The sequence below is a fragment of the Neofelis nebulosa genome, chromosome 5 (assembly GCF_028018385.1).
Source record: "Neofelis nebulosa isolate mNeoNeb1 chromosome 5, mNeoNeb1.pri, whole genome shotgun sequence".
NCBI lineage: Eukaryota > Metazoa > Chordata > Mammalia > Carnivora > Felidae > Neofelis > Neofelis nebulosa.
Window position 1 is genome coordinate 92,438,826 of NC_080786.1, and position 22,297 is coordinate 92,461,122.

A 22,297-nucleotide genomic window follows, 5' to 3' on the forward strand; every position below is an offset into this window, starting at 1 on the left:
AGGTCTTTATTCTTAGTTTATTTTTGTGTATGGTGAAAAAAAAGTGGTCCAATTTCATTCTTTTGCACATGGTTGTCCAGTTTCCCCAATACCATTTTTGAAGGCTGTCATTTTCTCATTGTGTATTCATTCATTCTTTCTTTGTTGAAGATTAAGTGACCATATAATTGTGGGTTTATTTCTTTTTCTTTCTTTTTTTAAATTTTCTTTTTCAAGATTGCTTTGGGTATTCAAGGTCTTTTGTGTTTCCATACAAATTATCGGATTGTTTCTTCTAGCTCTGAAAAATGCTATTGATATTTTGGTAGGGATTTCATTAAATGTGTAGATTACTTTGGGTAGTATACATGTTTTAACAATGTTTGCTCTTCCAGCTCTTCCAATCCATGAGCATGGAATATCTTTCCATTTCTTTGTGTCATCTTGAATTTCCTTCATCAGTGTTTCATAGTTTTCAGAGTACAGGGCTTTTACCACTGTGGCTAAGTTTATTCCTAGATATTTTATTGTTTTTGATGTAATTATAAATGGGATTATTTTCTTCATTTCCCTTTCCACTGCTTCATTATTAGCATATAGGACTGGAATAGGTTTCTGTACAGATATTGTTTCCTGTGACTTTACTGAATTCATTTATCAGTTGTAGTAATTTATTGCTGGAGTCTTTCAGGTTTTCTATGTACAGTATCATGGCATCTGCAAATAGTGAGTTTTACTTCTTACCATTTTGGATTATTTTTTTTCTTTTTTTTTGTCTGATTGCTGTGGCTAGGACTTCCAGTACTTTATTGAATAAAAGTGGTGAGAGTAGACATTCTTGTCTTGTTCCTGATCTTAAAGGAAAAGCTCCCAATTTTTCTCCATGAGTATGATGTTGGTTGTGGGTTTTTCATATAATGCCTTTATTATGTTGAGGTATATTCCCTCTGGACCTACTTATCAGAGGATTTTTATCATGAATGGATGTTGTACTTCATCAAATGCTTTTTCTGCATCTATTGAAATGATGGTTTTATTCCCTTCTTTTACTCATTTAGTTTTATATAGTTTTTTTTAAATGCTTTTATCTCCTAAATTCTAAACTTGAATTTAAACTTATTTATATATCACCACTACAACATTACAGGAGTCTGTTTCTGTCTATATATTTTCTTATGCTTTCATTTTGTTCTCTAGTGTTCATTTTAACTTGAAGAACTCTCTTTAGCAGTTTTAGTAAGGCAGGTATATTGGTGATAAACATTCTCAGCTTTTGTTTATGTTAGAAGGTCTTTATTTCTCCATTTTTGAAGTAGTTTTCCAGATACAGTATTCAGGGTTGGGTGGGTTTTTTTGTTTATTTGTTTGTTTTTTTACTTCTCGCACTTTGAATGTATCAACCCACTTCCTTCTAGCCTAAAATGTTTCTGTGGAGAAATCCAGATTATCTTATGGAGTTTCCATATGCATAATGAGTAGCTTTTCTGTTGCTGCTTTCAAGATTATTTGTTTGTGTTTGGTTCATTTGACTATGATGTATATCATTGTGGGCCTCTTTGTGTTCAACTTCATTGGAATATTTGAATGCAAATGTTCATTTACTTAGATTTTGGAATTTTTTTACCATTATTTTGTCATATAAGTTCTCTGTCCCCTTCTCTCTCTCTCCTCCTTTTGGGACCACCATAATGCTTATATTGATCTGCTTCATGGTATTCTCTAAGTCCTTTAGGCATTTGTTTTGTTTCTCTCATTTGATAATTTCATATTACCTATCTTCAAGTTTGATGATTCTTTCTACATATTAAGTCTTCTATTGATCCCTCCCTTTAATAAAAATTTCAATTCAGTATTTTTTTCCCAAACTCCTTTTTGGTTGTTTCTGTGTCTTTACTGATATTCCCATTTCATTCATTCATCATTTTCCTAATTTTGTTTAGCCTAAACATGTACTCTTACAGTGCATTGAGTTTAAGAAAATTATTCTGAACTGTCAGTTAATTCACAGATATCCATTTCCTTAGGATCAGGTTTTTTTTTGGAGAGTGTTTTTGTTCCTTTGGGCTATATTTCACTATTTCTTTGTGTTTATTATTTCTTGTTGTGAATTTAGCATTTGAAAATGTAGCCACCTCTTATGGGCTGGCTTTGCACAGGGGAGGATTTTCACCCATCGGCCCATGTAGAGATCCTAGGGGCTTCTCGAACCTTTAATGAGGATGTGTCTTTTTTGGGCTGTGAGTAATAATTTCCCAATTATAGAAGTTTCTGGTTTCTTTACAAGTGGCTTGTAGTCTCTTGCTCCCTCTACAGTCTGTTGGCAGCATTGCAAGTTTTTGGTGCTTCAACAAACACTGAGCGTTTTTTTTGTTGTTGTTGTTCTCTGCTGCCCCCAGGGATCCATCTTTCATCAGTACCATAGTTTGTCTCACCTGTCAATCTCCAAGGGATCCCCCTGAAAAGCAGGAACATTGAATGTACAGTCTGTTCTTCTATTTCCCTCTCATGAAAGAAGATGCAGGTTGGACCTTCCTCTTGAACACAAGCTGTGACAATTTGGAGGAGGAGCTCACACAGTTGAAATGAAATGAAATGGCTGTGGCTATTTTAGGCTTTGAACTTGCCTGGAGTACTATTATTTCCTAACTAATCTCTGGGTTTTCGTGAAGGCTTTTTGAAACATATATTGCTGTTACATCAATGTTTCTGGGCTCCCTATTCTGACATCTTTCTGATGTCACTCTCCACTGATTACTTTATGGAGTATTTTCCCATCACTTTTCTCCCAATCTGACTATACTATTGTATTTGAAGTAAGTGTATTGTAAACAGCATATAGTTGGGTCATGTTTTTAATCCACTCTGCCAATTTGTGCATTTGAATTGGTGTACTCAGATCATTTATATTTAATATCATTGATACGTTAGGGCTTCAGTCTTTTTTTTCACTGTTTGTTTCCCCCTACCTTTCTATGGATTACTTCAGTTATTTAATACATCCATTTGATGTATGAATAATGTTTTTGAATGTATCTTTGCACATATTTTTAATGGTTGTTTTAGGTATTACATTATATATTTATAACTTGTCACAGTTTTCTGGTGTCATCATACTACCATTTTGAGGTAAGTATAAAAACCTGATCTTTTTACTTCCCTTTATCCTCTTGCATTTGTAATTGTCTTCAATATTTCCTCTAGGATATATTTATTAGGTATAGGATTCTGGATTGCCAGTTGTTTTATTTCAGCACTTAAAAGAGATCAGATTTTCTTCTGGCCTTCATAGTTTCTGATGAAAAATCCACTGTCATGCATTTGGTTTTGCACTATCAGAAAGGTGTCATTTCTCTTATTTTCATGATTTTTACTTGGTGTTTAGTGTTCAGAAGTTTGACTATGATGTGTTCTTTCAGCTTCTGGAATCTAGAGGCTCAAGTATGTTGTCAAAATTAGGAAGTTTTCAGCTATTGTTCCTTATGTAATTTTTCGGTCCTGTTTTCTTCTTTCCTTCCTCACTGGACTTGTCTTGACACAAGAGGAGGAAAGTGTGTGGCTCATTACTGTTGGGCAGTGGTTGAAATTATGGTTCCCCACATGATCTCTAACACCACACGTGATGGGTTTCATTACCACCCAGAAGGGTTAAAAGTTCTAGCCCCCTACTCAGCTCAATGTCAGAAACTGATGCTCCCCACTCGGCCTCTGCATAGTTTTTTTCTGTTGTGGTTAGCTAGAGTAAAGAGATTATTTTTTAACAGTTTTCTGTCTTGATAGGTTTCCCCTTACATCATCCTTTGAGTAGACAGTGCTTTTATTGGACTTTTTGTTTAGTCTGTGCCCACTGGCAGTTCCAAGTTGCCAGCTTCTTCAACTCCAATTCTGAGATAACAAAGCAAAAAGGAAACCTAGGAAACTCACCACCATGTCATTTCTTGGGTGTTGGGGGGGCCCTAACCAGCCTCGCTTCTCTCCATCTTTTCCAATCATCTTATGTTTGTTTAAAATATTGGGGTGCCTGGGTGGCTCATGTCCAACTCTTGGTTTTGGCTCAGTTCATGATCTCAGTTTGTGGGTTCAAGCCCCACAATGTGCTCTGCATTGACCTCATGGGGCGTGCTTGGGATTTTCTCTCTCTGCCCCTCCCCTTCTCTCTCCCCCCACCCCAAAAAAACAATAAAAATAAATAAATATATATTTTTATATATTATATATTTATTTATTTATACATAATTATATATATATACACACAGGAAAAAATATATTCCATATCTCATAAGCAGAATACCTTATAATTTTAAGTCTCATCTTTATCTATTGTTATATTTCTATTTTCATTCCTAATATTAGAGCATGAAGTCAGTTCCTATGGGATGTAGTGACATTTCTGGTACTGCCAGAGCACAATTACAGGAAAGTATAAAAATTCAATAATATCTTTTTGTTTATGAATTGATAAAGTCACAAATCACATCCCACTTACCCAGTAATAATAATTTCTGGATATGTTTGTGTTCCAAGGTTCCAGGCTCCTCCACTGATTGGCCACTCCTAAATAAATTATTTAGGAAGAATTTATGAGTTTTATTTTTTTTAATTTAAATTACTTAAAATTTTTAAAGGAAAACACTTTAAAATAATGGCAAAAGATTCATTTAAAAATAAACGGCCGTAAAGTAAATGATGAAGTGTGCAGCTTTTACTTATTTCATTGAACAATTCCAAGTGCACAATTCCATCTTCTTTAAAAATACAAATTTTAACAAAAATTACCATATACATAAAAAGTACTAAAGAAGTATTTTAATCATACAAATACAGTGTTGCTACGTTTGCCACATGGTCTCTGTACCAAACTATTGTAGTTCCATTTAACACAGAGTACTATGTAAATTGTGCCCCCTGGAGTTGTCAATTCCAACAGCCCTGTGTAAATAGAAATCATAAATTACTATTGCCAGTATTTTAATCCTATAGTTAAATACAACAAAATTGAATTGAGAAAGTTATTTAACAAATGACTTTTGTTAGTTATGCCTTATAACCACTGAATAAGAAATAGTTAACTGAAGTTGACTCTTGAATTTTGTAAAACATAATCCTTCATCTGAAATAATTAAAAATTACATCTTATGATTCAAATATATGCTAGTTTAAATATATACTTAGGTAAATGTACCTCAGTATGTAAGTCTATACTATCATATGTATTTATAAAATAAGTATATAAGAAATTTATATTTGTGTAGGCTTAAAGCTATGTGGCATTTAGGAAAATTTAAATTTCACAAGTTATGTCTTATAGACACCAGCTTATGACCTCAGAAGAATTTAGTTCAAGTATTCTTATATGGAAGGTCAGAAAATAACAGGAAAAAGTATGATCATATATTATGAATATAAGAAAACATTTTTAATGGTTACTTTTACCTTATTACTGTATCCTTGTTTTTTATGCTTGGCTCCTATAGAGTAGAGTACTAGAATCAGATCTGGTGGGCAATCAGCAAAGTATGCTGTGCATGTAACTGGTGATTCATGAATGTCCATGGGATACGGATTTTCAAAGATTGGAAAACTAATAGATGAAGACAATATATTAGTGTCACTTCCCAAAGATAAAAAATGAAGTAACTTTTATAAAACAAACCCTAAAAGCTTCTAAATATTAATTATACATTTCACTTAATAGCTTAGGTATCCTAAAACAAGGATCACATGAACAAGAATGCTCTTTTAAGAATATTTATCTATAAAATGTAATATGAATAGTGGTAGAATTTTTCTTGAATAAACTCATTGTCTTTTCTGTAATTCCAAAATTCCACAATGATATCACTTTGTTAATACATATAGAATGAATTATGTTAAACTGAAAATGTATTCAAGTTGACTTATTTACATAAAGTTGTACATAGAGAAAACACCTATCTTATGTGTTTTAATACATTGACAAATATTTATATAATATACTTGTAAATGTTAAAATATCTTAGTAAATATGACATGCATTTCCTATTGAAGTAGTACATAGGCAATGTTTTGTTTTTTTACAGAATTATTGAAAGACATGTTTGCTGTGTAGGTGTGTGAATGATTACATATGTTTAAGATCATTTCCAATGTAAACTAAACTAGAGAACATAAGGGGAATACAGACTTATGGATGCAGTAAATTTCCTATCTTTAAGCCCACTATAATTTTAAAAATGGGTATCAGTATAGAACCACATAAAGAATTCTTAGAGCCATAATATGTGCACTTCTCATGTACCAGAGCTACTAGGCACTGTAGTAGAGGGAGTTATTATTCTATGCTGCATATGTTCTAGGTCTGGGTATTCATGTTATTTCTTATATAAGGTTTTTGTTTGTTTGTTTTGTTTTGTTTTACTGAGGGTCTAGGGGCTAGTAACAATAATTTTCCACCATATTATTAGGAACTTAGTTAAAAACGTAGTCCAATCTAAGAGTATAACATGTATGTGTATTGGCAAGGGTTTTCTTCCTCTGATCTGAAATGCTGCAGATTCTATCCCAGATAAGAATAGTAGTATATGCAAAATCAGGTGAAAAGGAGCAAGTTGTGTTTAATAAATGATATATCTGATAAAGGGTTAATATCCAAAATATATAAAGAAATTATATAACTCAACACCCTAAAAACAATCCAATTAAAAAATGGGCTGAAGACATCCAGATAGCCAACAGACATGTGAAAAGATGCTCAATGTTACTCATCATCAGGGAAACACTGATTAAAACTGTAATGATGTGTCACTCCACACCTGTCAGAATGGCTAAAATCAACAACAGAAGAAACAATAGGTGTTGGAATGGATGTGAACAAACTGGTGCAGCCACTTCACGGTATGGAGATTCCTCATAAGTTAAAAACAGAACTACCCTATGATCCAGCAATTGCACTGCTAGGTATTTATTTAAAGAATACAAAAATACTAATTCAGAGGGATAAATGCATGCCAATATTTATTGCAGCATTATCTCCTATAGCCAAACTAGGGAAGCAGCCCAACTGTCCATTGACTGATGAATAGAAAAGGATGTAGTGTGTGTGTGTGTATATATATATATATATGTGTGTGTGTGTGTGTGTGTGTGTGTATAACATATATATATTATATATGTTATATACAATTATATAACATAACATATAATATAACATATAAACATTATATGTTATATACAATGGAACATTACTCAGCCATGAGAAGAATGACATCTTGCCATTTGCAATTACATGGATGGAGAGCTATTGAGTATAATGCTAAAAGAAATAAGTCAGAGAAAGACAAATACCATATGATTTCACTCATGTGGAAGAAACAAAACAAGTAAAAAAGAAGAGAGGCAAGCTAAGAAACAGACTGTTAACTATAGAGAACAAACTGATGGTTATCAGAGAGGAGGTGGGTGGGGGAATGGATTGAATAGATGATGGAGATTAAGGAGTGCACTTATGATGAGCACTGGGTGTTTTATGAAAGTGTCGAATCACTATATTATACACCTGAAACTATTAAACTATGTTAACTGGAATTTAAATTAGAACCATTTTTTAAAAAGTATAAAGTACTACCTGGACCCAGAAATAAATGAAAGAAACAGCAAGCAGATTAAAATAGATGGATGAAAGTTTCTCAGTTTCAGAGTAGAAATTAAACACATCTGAGATTGATGAATTAGAAGTAAAATAAATGGATCACCTTAAAGACCACATCTACAACTTCAGAATTGATAATAACAAGAGGTTATAATGATAGACTGACAAAGTGAAAACATCATGAAAATGTTTGGGGAAAATTAGTATATTGGCAAAGAGTAAAGAGAAATATAGTTAAGAAAAGAATAACTAAAAATGTATTATAGGAATTTAGATGTGGAGATGTAAGCAAAGATAGAAATCCAAGAAATCAAGAAGAGGAAAAATTTGTAAGCCCTGATGCTTGTTTTCATATAAACAATTAAGTGGGGAAAAAAGGAGGTAAGGGAAGAAGGGATAAATTAATTTGAACATTTATTTAAACATGGTTAAAAGTTAACTATTTGAAAGGAAAGAGAATATGTTAAATTTCTTAGACACTCAATGGGAATGTCACATAGTTTAAAATATGATGCTGCCGAAGGTGAAATGTTAAATAAAAACTAGCAAACAAAATGTCAATTCACATACGCATATAAGCTAATGAAAACTGTAAGAATAAATGTATATACTGAAAACAGTTATTATTGGTATAAAGGGCCTTGAAAGATAGCCAACTAGATAAAGTGTAAGTAACCAACAAATAGGGCACAGAAAGAAGATGAGTACTGTTGAGAACAGAAGAGTACATTTTAATAAAACTAATATTAGAACTTAGAGGAAGAGACATAACAAATCTATACACGTACACAAAATTTACTCAGTTTTAATCTTGATAAATAGAGTAGCCAGGCAGAATCAGTGATGATGATCTTAAGGCCCAATCCTATATATCTTTCAAACTACTGAAATATATGCTACAAATAAATATAAAGAAGAACTTTGGCTCTGACATTTTTAAATGGCATGGAAAGTAGAACTCAGGCTATAAGTCATTCAACAAAAATTTACTGAGAACCTACTCCATGTGCAGACAAAGCCTCTCCATGATCACTACAGTCTAGTAGAGAAACCATATTTGAAACAATAACAGATGGAAAATTTTATATGTGTCAAAGCTATGAAGGAGAGGAGCAAGGGAGCTGTGAGAGTCTGTAATAGGATATTTGACCAAATTATATAGGTAATGAAAGAATTTTTTTTAAATGAGGAAATGATACCTGAGTTGAGCTTCTTACAGATGAGATGTTAATGAGGAGAAAAAGGAAGGGAAGATTAATATAGAGGAGAGAGAATGCACAAAAATTCTAAATATAAAGGGGCTAAGAGATCAGTGGGCCTAGAGCATAGAATGAGGGAAAATCAGAGACAGGAGGATCCTGAGCTTATTTTGTCCCTTGGACACACCAAGATAACAACTATATCTATACAACTAACTCTGAAAATGATCTAAAGACTGGCAGAACAGACCTTCTGCAGTTAATTGTAGAGAAGAGGTCACACTGAGGGGCAGAGATGTTGTTGGGAACCAAACCACTGGTAAGACTAATCACACATGAGAGGGATACCACAAGCACAGAGAAGTAAGATGATTAGACCCCACCCTAGGCACTGGGGATATGCAGTAGGAAATCAAGTCTCCATTAACATGGGGCTTCAAAAACATGGGGCTCAACTCTAGGAAAGCCATAGGGAGATAGGAAACAGTCCCTGCCATTAAAGAGTCAGCATAATAAATAACCCCAACTGAGACATAGCACAGAAGGTGCAGTTTGAAAAATCCCTGGAGTAAATGTGAATATTTATTTACTAATCTCAGAATGTGCACTGAAGGGGCAGAGATCTTAATAAGACTTCTCCAAAAACAAATGTTGGTGGGTGCATTTTTCTTCCCACCCTTCGCCTAGATAGCTGCACAGTTGGCAACCAGCCCAAACACTCTCCACCTATCTTGGTAGCACTGAGTTTCTTATCCCATCCAACCCACCTGCCTTCACAGGCATCCCTGCAAAGAAGCTCCTGCCCCTCTACATCCTGCAAGCATCCTTGGTACAGACCAGTGCCAATCCAAAGTGTCCTGAGGAAATGGGGAGATAACCCCACACAGCAGCATACCTACAATTTCAAAAACTGAGCCTTTTAGCTGGCTATGCAGAGACAAAGCCCTGCTCTTCAGTGTGCCCACAGTTATGGTAGAGAGGCTGACTGCAAATACCTAGTCTGGCTGCTGGCCTCACCCACCAACAAAAGCCTCTGTGGGCAAACATGGAGAAAGCCCTGCCATTTCACTGTGCCTGTGAAGACTAATCATGAGCCTGACTGCTGACCCCACCCACCTAAAAGCCCACAGAGACTTCAGACCCCTCAATAGCACAGGGACCAAACCCTGTCTAGTGTACCCAGAGCAGGCAAAGTTGATTACTGCAGCTGACTGGGCTAAATGCAGATGCTACTCAGCTATAGACCAGGGTGCACACAGTTCCCAAAGAAGATATCCCAGGAGCACTCAGGTCTGGTGACCAAGGGGAATATTGCTACAGGGCACCACAGGACCTCTTCTATACAAAGCCACTACTCTCAAGACTATGAGATATAGCTGACCTCTGTGTTTATTTAAAAAACAACAATAAATGGCACAGTTTGTTTAAAAAACAATCACAGAGTAAGACAGAGGGATATGTCCCAACATGAAAGAACATAACAAAATCACAGTTAAAGATGTAAGCAAAGCTGAGATAAGCTGTATGCCTGATAAATATGCAAAGTGATGATTATAAAGATACTCAGTGAACTTCAGTAGAGAGTGTATGAACTCAGTGAGAATTTCAACAAAGAGAAATTATAAAACAGAACCAGGCACACACGAAAAATTCAATAATTGAAATAAACATACTAGAGGGAATAAACAGTAGATTAGGAAATAGAATGGCTCAGTGATCAGGAAGACAGGGCACTGAAAATGAAGCAACTGAGCAGAATAAATGACAACAGGTTAAGAGAACTTTGTGACATCATCAAGAGGATTAACATTCACATTATAGGGATCCCAAAAGGAGAACAGAGAGAAGGAGGGATAAAACTTATCTGAAGACAGACTGAGGAAGAAGATGGCGGTGTAGGAGGACGCTGGGCTCACTGCGTCCTGCTGATCACTTAGATTCCACCCACATTTGCCTAAATAACCCAGAAAACCACCAGAAGACTAGCAGAATGGACTCTCCGGAGCCAAGCGTAGACAAGAAACCCATGGAAGAGGGTAGGAAGGGCAGATAGTCAGGGCATGCTACACAGACTGGTGGGAGGGAGCCAGGGTGGTGGAGGGGCAGCCCACCAGGCAAGGCAGAGCCCCTGAGTCTGCCTTGCAAAAGTGGAGGGGCCAGACTGCGTGAGATCTGACAGCCAGTGGGACTTAACATCTGGAATGTTAAAAGTCAACAGCTCTGCTCTCCGAGAACAGGGAGGGCGAGAGGACACCGGGAGGGAGAGTTGCTGAGCCCCGGAAGACAGAGCTCAGCTCAGCGGGGAACAAAGGTGCTGGCAAGCGCCATTTTCCTCTCCCATCTCCTTGCTGAAATTCCAAAGGTAACCAGTTCCCGTCACCAAACTTCCTTGCACCACGCAAACGCCCAACGCTGTCCTTCTGTGGATCCATCCCTCCAATGGGTCTGCCTCCCTCCCTGTGCTGCAGGGCCCCTCCCACAGGGGACCATCCATGGCAAAGCGAGCTAATCCTGTCCCTCCCAACCCTGTGCACCTTGTGGATCCACCCCAGCTAATACACCAGATCCCATAGAAGCAGCACCACAAGCCTGGCAGTGTGCAAGTAGCCCAGACAGGGGCCACGCCACTCCGCAGTGAGTCCTGCCCCTGGGAGAGGGGAAGATAAGGTACACACCAGTCTGACTCTGGCCCAAACAGTGGGCTGGGGGCAGACATCAGGTCTGACTGCGGCCCCACTGCAGTACAGGGGAAGTGCCCTGCAGTTAGGAGCCACCACAGGGACTACCCAAAATGACGAAATGGAAGAATTCTCCTCAAAAGAAACTCCAGGAAGTAGTGACAGCTAACGAATTGATCAAAAATGATTTAAGCAATATAATGGAACAAGAATTTAGAATAATAGTCATAAAATTACTGGGCTTGGAAAAAGCATAGAGTACAGCAGAGAATCTATTGCTACAGAGATTAAGGGACTAAGAAATAGTCATGAAGAGCCAAAAAATGCTATAAATGAGGTGCAAAATAAAATGGAGGCAGCCATAGCACAGATTGAAGAGGCAGAGGAGAGGATAGGTGAATTAGAAGATAAAATTATGGGAAAAAGGAAGCTGAAAAAGGAGAGATTAAAAAAAATCCAGGAGTTACAGGGGAGAATTAGAGAACTAAGTGATGCAATCAAACGGAACAATATCTGTATCATAGGAATTCCAGAAGAGGAAGAGAAAAAGAAAGGGGCTGAAGTTGTACTTGAACAAATCATAGCTGAGAACTTCCCTGATCTGGGGAAGAAAAAAGGCGTTGAAATCCAAGAGGCACAGAGAACTCCCTTCAGATGTAACTTGAATCAATCTTCTGCATGACATATCATAGTGAAACTGGCAAAATACAAAGATAAAGAGAAAATTCTGAAAGCAGCTAGGGATAAGCAGGTTCTAACTTACAAAGGGAGACCCATAAGACTAGTGGCAGACCTATTTACTGAAACTTGGCAGGCCAGAAAGGAATGGCAGGAAATCTTCAATGTGATGAACAGGAAAAATATGTAGCTGAGAATCCTTTATCCAGCAAGTCTGTCATTCAGAACAGAAGGAGAGATAAAGGTCTTCCCAAACAAACAAAAACTGAAGGAATTCATCACCACTAAACGAGCCCTGCAAGAGATCCTAAGGGGGTTCCTGTGAGTGAAATGTTGCAAGGACCACAAAGTACCAGAGACATCACTACAAGCATGAAACCTACAGACATCACAATGACTCTAAACCCATATCTTTCAGTAATAACACTGAATGTAAATGGACTAAATGCTCCAATCAAAAGACATAGGGTATCAGAATGGATAAAAAAACAAGACCCATCTACTTGCTGTCTACAAGAGACTCATTTTAGACCAGAGGACACCTTCAGATTGAAAGTGAGGGGATGGAGAACTCTCTATCATGCTACCGGAAGTCAAAAGAAAGCTGGAGTAGCCATACTTATATCAGACAAACTACAGTTTAAATTAAAGGCTGTAACAAGAGATGAAGAAGGGCATTATATAATCATTACAGGTACTATCCATCAGGAAGAGCTAACAATTATAAATGTCTATGTGCCGAATACGGGAGCCCCCAAATATATAAAATAATCACAAACATAAGCAACCTTATTGATAAGAATGTGGTAATTGCAGGAGACTTTAATACTCCACTTACAACAATGGATAGATCATCTAGACACGGGATCAATAAAGAAACAAGGGCCCTGAATGATACATTGGATCAGATGGACTTGACAGATATATTGAGAGCTCTGCATCCCAAAGCAACAGAATATACTTTCTTCTCGAGTGCACATGGAACATTCTCCAAGATAGATCACATACTGGATCACAAAACAGCCCTTAATAAATGTAAAAGAATTGAGATCATACCATGCACACTTTCAGACCACAATGCTGTGAAACTTGAAGTCAACCACAGGAAAAAGTCTGGAAAACCTCCAAAAAATGGAGGTTAAAGAACATCCTACTAAAGAATGAATGGGTCAACCAGGCAATTAGAGAAGAAATTTAAAAATATATGGAAACAAATTAAAATGAAAATACAACAATCCAAATGTTTTGGGATGCAGCAAAGGCAGTCCTGAGAGGAAAATACATTGCAATCCAGGCCTATCTCAAGAAACAAGAAAAATCTCAAAAACAAAATCTAACAGCACAACTAAAGGAAATAGAAGCAGAACAGCAAAGACACCCCAAACCCAGCAAAAGAAGAGAAATAATAAAGATCAGAGCAGAAATAAATAATATAGAATCTAAAAAAAAACTGTAGAGCAGATCAATGAAACCAAGAGTTGGTTTTTTGAAAAAATAAACAAAATTGATAAACCTCTAGACAGGCTTCTCAAAAAGAAAATGGAGATGACCGAAATAAAATCATGAATGAAAATGGAATTATTACAACCAATCCCTCAGAAATACAAGCAATTATCAGGGAATACTATGAAAAATTATATGCCAACAAACTGGACAACCTGGAAGAAATGGACAAATTCCTAAGCACCCACACACTTCCAAACTCAAACAGGGAGAAATAGAAAAATTGAACTGACCCATAACCAGCAAAGAAATTGAATCAGTTATCAAAAATCTCCCAACAAATAAGAGTCCAGGACCAGATGGCTTCCCAGGGGAATTCTACCAGACATTTAAAGCAGAGATAATACCTATCCTTCTCAAGCTGTTCCAAAAGGGAAGGACAACTTCCAGACTCATTCTATGAAGCCAGTATTACTTTGATTCCCAAACCAGACAGAGACCCAGTAAAAAAAGAGAACTACAGGCCAATATCCCTGATGAATATGGATGCAAATATTTTCAATAAGATACTAGCAAATCGAATTCAATAGCCTATAAAAGAATTATTCACCATGATCAAGTGGGATTCATTCCTAGGCTGCAGGGCTGGTTCAACATTTGCAAATCAATCAATGAGATACATCACATTAATAAAAGAAAAGATAAGAACCATATGATCCTGTCAATAGATGCAGAAAAAACATTTCACAAAATTCAGCATCGTTTCTTAATAGACACCCTCAAGTAAGTCGGGATAGAAGGAACATACTTAAACATCATAAAAGCCATTTATGAAAAGCCCACAGCTAATATCATCCTTAATGGGGAAAAACTGAAAGCTTTCCCCCTGAGATCAGGAACACGAAATGGGTGTCCAATCTCACCGCTGTTGTTTAACATAGTGTTGGAAGTTCTAGTATCAGCAATCAGACAACAAAAGGAAATCAAAGGCATCAAAATTTGGCAAAGATGAAGTCAAGCTTTCACTTTTTGCAGATGACATGATACTATACATGGAAAACCCGATAGACTCCACCAAAAGTCTACTAGAACTGATACATGAATTCAGCAAAGTTGCAGGATACAAAAGCAACGTACAGAAATCAGTTGCATCCTTATACACTAACAATGACACAACAGAAAGACAAATAAAGAAACTGATCCTATTCACAATTGCACCAAGAAGCATAAAATACCTAGGAATAAACCTAACCAAAGATGTAAAAGATCTGTATGCTGAAAACTATAGAAACCTTATGAAGGAAATTGAAGATATAAAGAAATGGAAAACATTCCATGCTCATGGATTGGAAGAATAAATATTGCTAAAATGTCAATACTAACCAAAGCTATCTACACATTCAATGCAATCCCTATAAAAATTGCACCAGCATTCTTCTCAATGCTAGAACAAGCAATCCTAAGATTTGTATGGAACCACAAAAGACTCCGAATAGCGGAAGTAATATGGAAGAAGAAGACCAAAGGGGGAGGCATCACAATCCCAGACTTTAGCCTCTACTACAAAGCTGTCATCATCAAGACAGCATGGTATTGGCACAAAAACAGACACATAGACCAATGAAATAGAATAGAGACTCCAGAATTGGACCTACAAAAGTATGGCCAACTAATCTTTGACAAAGCAGGAAAGAATATCCAATGGAAAAAAGACGGTCTCTTTAACAAATGGTGCTGAGAGAACTGGACAGCAACATGCAGAAGAATGAAACTAGACCACTTTCTTATACCATTCACAAAAACAAACTCAAAATGGATAAAGGACCTGAATGTGAGACAGGAAACCATCAAAACCGTAGAGGAGAAAGCAGGAAAAAACCTCTCTTTCCTCGGCCGCAGCAATTTCTTACTTGATACATCCCCAAAGGCAAGGTAATTAAAAGCAAAAATGAAATATTGGGACCTCGTGAAGATAAAAAGCTTCTGCACTGCAAAGGAAACAATCAGCAAAACTAAAAGTCAACCAACGGAATGGGAAAAGATATTTGAAAATGACATATCAGACAAAGGGCTAGTATCCAAAATCTATAAAGAGCTCACCAAACTCCACACCCGAAAAACAAATAATCTGGTGAAGAAATGGGCAGAAAACATGAAGAGACACTTCTCTAAAGAAGACATCCAGATGGCCAACAGGCACATGAAAAGATGTTCAACATTGCTCATCAGGGAAACACAAATCAAAACCACACTCAGATACCACCTCATGCCAGTCAGAGTGGCTAAAATGTACAAATCAGGAGACTATAAATGCTGGAGAGGATGTGGAGAAACGGGAACCCTCTTGTACTGTTGGTGGGAATGCAAACTGGTGCAGCCGCTCTGTAAAACAGTGTGGAGGTTCCTCAAAAAATTAAAAATAGATCTCCACTATGACGTAGGATTAGGACTGCTAGGAATTTACCCAAGGGATACAGGAGTGCTGATGCATAAAGGCACTTGTACCCCAATGTTCATAGCAGCACTCTCAACAACAGCCAAATTATGGAAAGAGCCTAAATGTCCATCAACTGATGAATGGATAAAGAAATTGTGGTTTATATACACAATGGAGTACTACGTGGCAATGAGAAAGAATGAAATATGGTCTTTTGTAGCAAAGTAGATGGAACTGGAGAGTGTTATGCTAAGTGAAATAAGTCATACAGAGAAAGACAGATACCATATGTTTTCACTCATATGTGGATCCTAAGAAATTTAACAGAAGACCATGGGGGAGAGGAAGGGAAAAAAAAGTTAGAGAGGGAGGGAGCCAAAGCATAAGAGACTCTTAAAAACTGACAACAATCTGAGGGTTGATGGAGGTGGGAGGGCAGGAAGGGTGGGTGATGGGTATTGAGGAGGGCACCTATTGGGATGAGCACTGGGTGTTGTATGGAAACCAATTTGACAATAAATTTCATATTAAAGAAAAAACTTATCTGAAGAAATAATAGCTGAAAACTTCACTAATCTAGGGAAGGAAACAGACATACAGATATAGGAATCTTAGAGAGCCCCTAACGAGATTAACCCAAGGAGGTCCATACCAAGGCATACAATAATTAAAACGGCAAAAAGCAATGATAGAATTTTAAAAGCAGCAAGAGAAAGTTACATAAAGAGAAATCCCACAAGGCTATCAGCTGATTTTTCAGCAGAAACATTGTAGGCCAGGAGGGGGGTGGCATGTATATTCAAAGTGCTGAAAGGAAAAAACCTACAACCAAGAATACTCTATCCAGCAAAGAATAGAATAGATTACCATTCAGAATAGAAGGAGAGATAAAAATTTTCCCAAACAAAAGTTAAAGGAGGTCATCACCTCTAAACCAGCCTTACAAGAAATGTTAAAGGGAATTCTTTGAGTGGAAAGAAAAGGCCATAACTAGAAGAAAATTATGAAAGAAAAAAAGTTCACAGGTAAAAGAAACACATAATGAAGGTGGTGGATTAATCACTTATAAAGCCAGTATGGAGCTTTAAAACATAAAAACAGAAAATTATATCTACAAAACCATTCAATATATATATGAAATATGTAAAATAGGACATCATATACATAAGACATGGAGATAGTAAAAATGTAATGCTTTTAGAATGTGTTTGAACTTAAGTGACTATCAAGTTAATATAGACTGCTATACCCATAAAATGTTACATATGAACCTCATGGTAACCACAAATCAAAAACCTATATTAGATATGCAAAAAAATAAATAGAAAGTAAACCAAGCATAACAGTAAAAAAAAAGCCATCAAACAAGACAGCAAGAGAAGAAAGGGACAGAGAAGAACTACAAAAACAACTAGAAAACAATTAATGGAATGGTAATAGTACACACCTACCAATAATTATTTATTTTAATGTTTATTTACTTATTTTGAGAGAAAGAGAGAGTGGAAAGGACTGAAAGAGAGGGAGAGAGAGGACCCCAAGCAGGCTCCACACTGTCAGCACAGAGCCCAATGCAGGCCTCTATCCCATGAACTGTGAGATCATGACCTGAGCCGAAATCAAGTCAGACATTTAAGCAACTGAGCCACCCAGTCACCCTGCCAATAATTACTTTAAATGGTCTAAATGCTCCAATAAAAAGACACAGGATGACTATATGGATTAAAAAAACAAGGTCCTGGGGCGCCTGGGTGGCGCAGTCGGTTAAGCGTCCGACTTCAGCCAGGTCACGATCTCGCGGTCCGTGAGTTCGAGCCCCGCGTCAGGCTCTGGGCTGATGGCTCGGAGCCTGGAGCCTGTTTCCGATTCTGTGTCTCCCTCTCTCTCTGCCCCTCCCCCGTTCATGCTCTGTCTCTCTCCGTCCCAAAAATAAATAAAAAACATTAAAAAAAATTAAAAAAAAAAAAACAAGGTCCTTCTATAAGCTGCTTATAAGAAACTCACTTCCGAGCTAAAGACACATACAGACTGAGAGTGAAGGATTGGAAAAACATATACCATGCAAATGGAAGCAAAAAACCACTCCAAAACCAACAACAACAACAAAAAATGGAGGCAGCAATATTTAGATAAAAAGACTTTAATTTAAAACAAAGACTGCAATGAGAGGCAAAGAAAGGCACTACATAATGATAAAGGGAACATCCAAGAAGATGATTTAACAATTTTAAATATCTATGTACCCAAATTGGAGGACCCAAATACATAAAGCACATATTAACAAACATAAAGGGAAAAATTGATAATCAAATAATAGTAGAGGACTTGAACATCCCATTTATATCAATTGTATCACAGAAAGGAAATCTAAAGGAAATAATGACTTTGAATGACACAATAGATTGGATGGACCTAACAGATATATATATATTATTCCATCCCAAACAGCAGAATACATATTCTTTTTAACTGTACATGGAATATTCTCCAAGATAGATCACATGTTAGGCCACAAAACAAATTTCAATAAATTTAAAAAGATTAAAATCATATCAACCATTTTTTCTGACCACAGTATTATGAAAATTAAAATCAATTACAAGAAAATCTGGAAAGAACACAAATACATTAAGTCTAAACAACACGCTACTAACCAACCAATGAGTCAACCAAGAAATCAAAGAGGAAATAAAAAAATATATGGAGACAAATGAAAAACACACACACACATAAACACAATAGTCCAAAATCTTTGAGACACAGCAAAAACAGTTCTAACAGTTCTAAGAGAGAAGTGTGTAGCAATACATGCCTCAATATAAGCCTCAAGAAATAAGAGAAACCTCAAACAACCTAGGAAATGATAAAAATTAGAGCAACACAGAGATAAAAAAATCCACACACAATAGAAAGATTGAAACCAAGAGCTGGTTTATCCTTTCTTTAAAAGGATAAACAAAACTGGGGCACCTGGGTGGCTCAGTCAATTAAGCATCTGACTTTGGCTCAGATCATGATCTCACTGTTTGTGAGTTAGAGCCCTGCATCAGGCTTTGTGCTGACAACTCAGAGCCTGGAGTCTGCTACAGATTCTGTGTATACCTCTCTCTGCCCCTCCCCCACTCGCATTGTCTGTCTGTTTGTCTCTCTCTCTCAAAAATACACATTAAAAAATAAAAGGATAAACAAAACTGATAAACCTTTAGCCAGATGCATCAAGGAATAAAGAAGGAAGACTCAAACAAAAGCAGAGATGAAGGAAAAATAACAACCAACACCACAGAAATACAAGAACTATAAGAGATTATGAAAAATATGCCAACAAATTGGACAACCTAGAAAAAAATGGCTAAATTCCTAGAAACATATTCCACCAAAGTTGATTTAGGAAGATAGAAAATTTGAACAGAATTGTTATTAGTAAAAGAATTGAAGTAGTAAGCAAAAACTTCCAACACACAAAAGTCCAAGACCAAATGGCTTCACAAGCAAATTCTACCAAACATTTGAAGAAGAGTTAAACCTTTTTTAAAATGATTCTAAAAAACAGAAGAGGAATGAAAATTCCAAATTCATTCTACAAGGCAAGCATTACTCTGATACCAAAAGTAGGCAAAGACATTACAAAAAAAAAAAATGTATGGGCAAATATCTTTGATGAACAACACAGATGCAAAAATCCTCAACAAAATATTAACAAACTGCATTAAGCAACACACTAAAGGATCATTCACCATGATCATCCACCACCCCAAATTTATTCTCGGGCGGCAAGGATAGATCAATATTCGCAAATACATCAATGAGATACATCACATTAACAAGAAAAAGGATAAAAACCATATATCATCTTAATACATGAATTTGACAAAATATAACATCTGTTCCTGATAAAAACTCTCAATAAAGTGAATTTAGAGGAAACATACCTCAATATAATAAAGTTTGTATATTAAAAACCCACAGATAACATCATACTCAGTGGTGAAAATCTGAGAGCTTTTCCTCAAAGATCAGGAACAAGACAAGGATGTCCACTCTTGCCACTTTTATTCAACATAGTACTAGAAATCCTAGCTCCAGCATTCAGACAACAAAAAGAAATAAAAGGCATCCAAATTGGTAAGGGAGAAGTAAAGCTGTCACTATTTGCAGATGCCTTGAGACTATATACAGAAAACCCTAAAGACTCCACCAAAAACCTACCAGAATGGATAAATCAATTCAATAAAGTTGAAGGATACAAAACTAATATACAAAAATCTGTTGCATTTCTATAATAATGAAGTAGCAGAAAGAAAAATTTTAAGACAATCTTACAATTACACCAAAAAGAATAAAATACCTTGCAATAACCTGAACCAAGGTGATGAAAGACTTGTACTCTGAAAACTATAAAATGTGATGAAGGAAATTAAAGATAACACAAACTATGAAAAGATAGTCCATGCTCATGGATTGAAAGAATATCATTAAAATGTCCATACAACCCAAAGCAACCTACATATTTAATGCAATCACTATCAACGTACTAACAGCATTTTTCACAAAAGTAGAACAATCCTAAAAGCTGTATGGAACCACAAAAGACCCCAAATAACCAAAGCAATCTTGAGAAAGAACAAATCTGGAATTATCTCAATTCCAGATTACAAGATATATGACAAAGCTGTAATAATCAAAGTAGTATGGTACCGGCAAAAACAAACAAGCAAAACAACAACAGACACATAGTCCAGTGGAACAGAATAGAATGCCCAGAAATAAACCCATCCTTATATGGTCAATTAGCCTACAACAAAGGAGGCAAAAATATACAATGGGGAAAAGACAGTCTTTTCAAAAGTGGTGTTATGAAAATGGGACAGCTACATGTAAAAGAGTAAAATTGGACCACTTTCTTACACCATACACAGAAATAAACTCAGGTTAAAAACCCAAATGTGAAAGCTGGAATCTTAAAACTCCTAGAAGAAAAGATAGACATCAAGGATAGATAGACATCTGCTATAGAAACATTTTTCTATATGTATCTCCTCTAGCAAGGGAAATAAAAACAAAAATCAACCATTGGGAGTATACCCAAATGAAAAGCTTTTGCATGGTAATGTAAATCATCAACAAAGTGAAAAAGGCAACTTAATGGGAGAAGATATTTGCAAATGATATATCTGATAAAAGGTTAATATGCAAAATATTTAAATAACTTACACAAGTTAACCCCATAAAACCAAATAATCTGATTAAAAAATGGACAGAGGACTTCAACAGACCTTTTTCCAAAGAAGACATACAGATGGCCAATAGACACAGAATAAGATGCCCAACATCACAAATCATCAGGGAAATGCAAATCAAAACCACAATGAGAGGTCACCTTACACCTGTCAGAATGGCTAGAATCAAAAAAGACAAGAAATACAAGTATTGGCAAGGATGTGGTGGAAAAGAGACCCCAGTGCACTGTTGGTAAGAATATAAATTGGTGCAGCCACCATGAAAACAGTGTGGAGGCTTCTCAAAAAATTAAAAATAGAAATACCATGTGATCTAGTAGTCCCACTACTGGGTTTTTACCCAAAGAAAACAAAAACACTAATTTTAAAAGACATATGCACCCCCTATAACAGCATTATTTACAATAACCAAGATACAGAAATAACTTAAATGACCATTGATAGATGGATAAAGAAGACGTGCCACACACACACACACACACACACACACACACGCTGAAATATTACTTAGCCATAAAAACTAATGAGATATTGCCACTTGTGGCAACGTAGATGGGACTGGAGGGTATGATGCTGAGTGAAATAATTCAGACAGACAAATACCATATGATTTCACTTATATGTGGGATCTAACAAACAAAATAAGTGAACAAAGAAAGAAAAAATTCTAGATTCATAAATACAGAGAACAATCTGGTGGTTGCCAGAGGGGCAACAGTGTCTGGGGGGTGGAATAAAGGGGATTAAAAACTATAAATTTCCAGTTATAAAATAAATAAGTCACAAGATTAAAAGTACAATATAGGGAACATAGTAATACTGTAATAATGTTGTAATGCAACAGATGGTGATTACATTTGTTGTGAGCACTGAATAACGTATAGAATTGTTGAATCAGTATCTCATACCCCTAAAACTAATATAACATTGTCTGTTAAATATAATTCAATTAAAAAAGAACAAAGATAGGGAAAATCAGTTTCATGTCTATCATCATTTAGAATGAAAATGTGTAACAAGAA

General features: G+C 36.1%; 1 protein-coding gene across 7 annotated transcripts in view; it reads right to left on the reverse strand.

The window, feature by feature from the left end:
- Positions 1-22,297, reverse strand: part of STXBP5L (syntaxin binding protein 5L) — a 387,308-nt gene that overhangs the window by 150,487 nt on the left and 214,524 nt on the right. For all 7 annotated transcript variants that reach the window (XM_058731249.1, XM_058731254.1, XM_058731252.1 and 4 more), the window contains exons 13-14: positions 5,410-5,557; positions 4,463-4,530 (exon numbers count right to left, since the gene is read on the reverse strand). In XM_058731249.1, the coding sequence (XP_058587232.1) occupies positions 4,463-4,530; positions 5,410-5,557 (216 nt within the window). The remainder of the gene's footprint in view (positions 1-4,462; positions 4,531-5,409; positions 5,558-22,297) is intronic.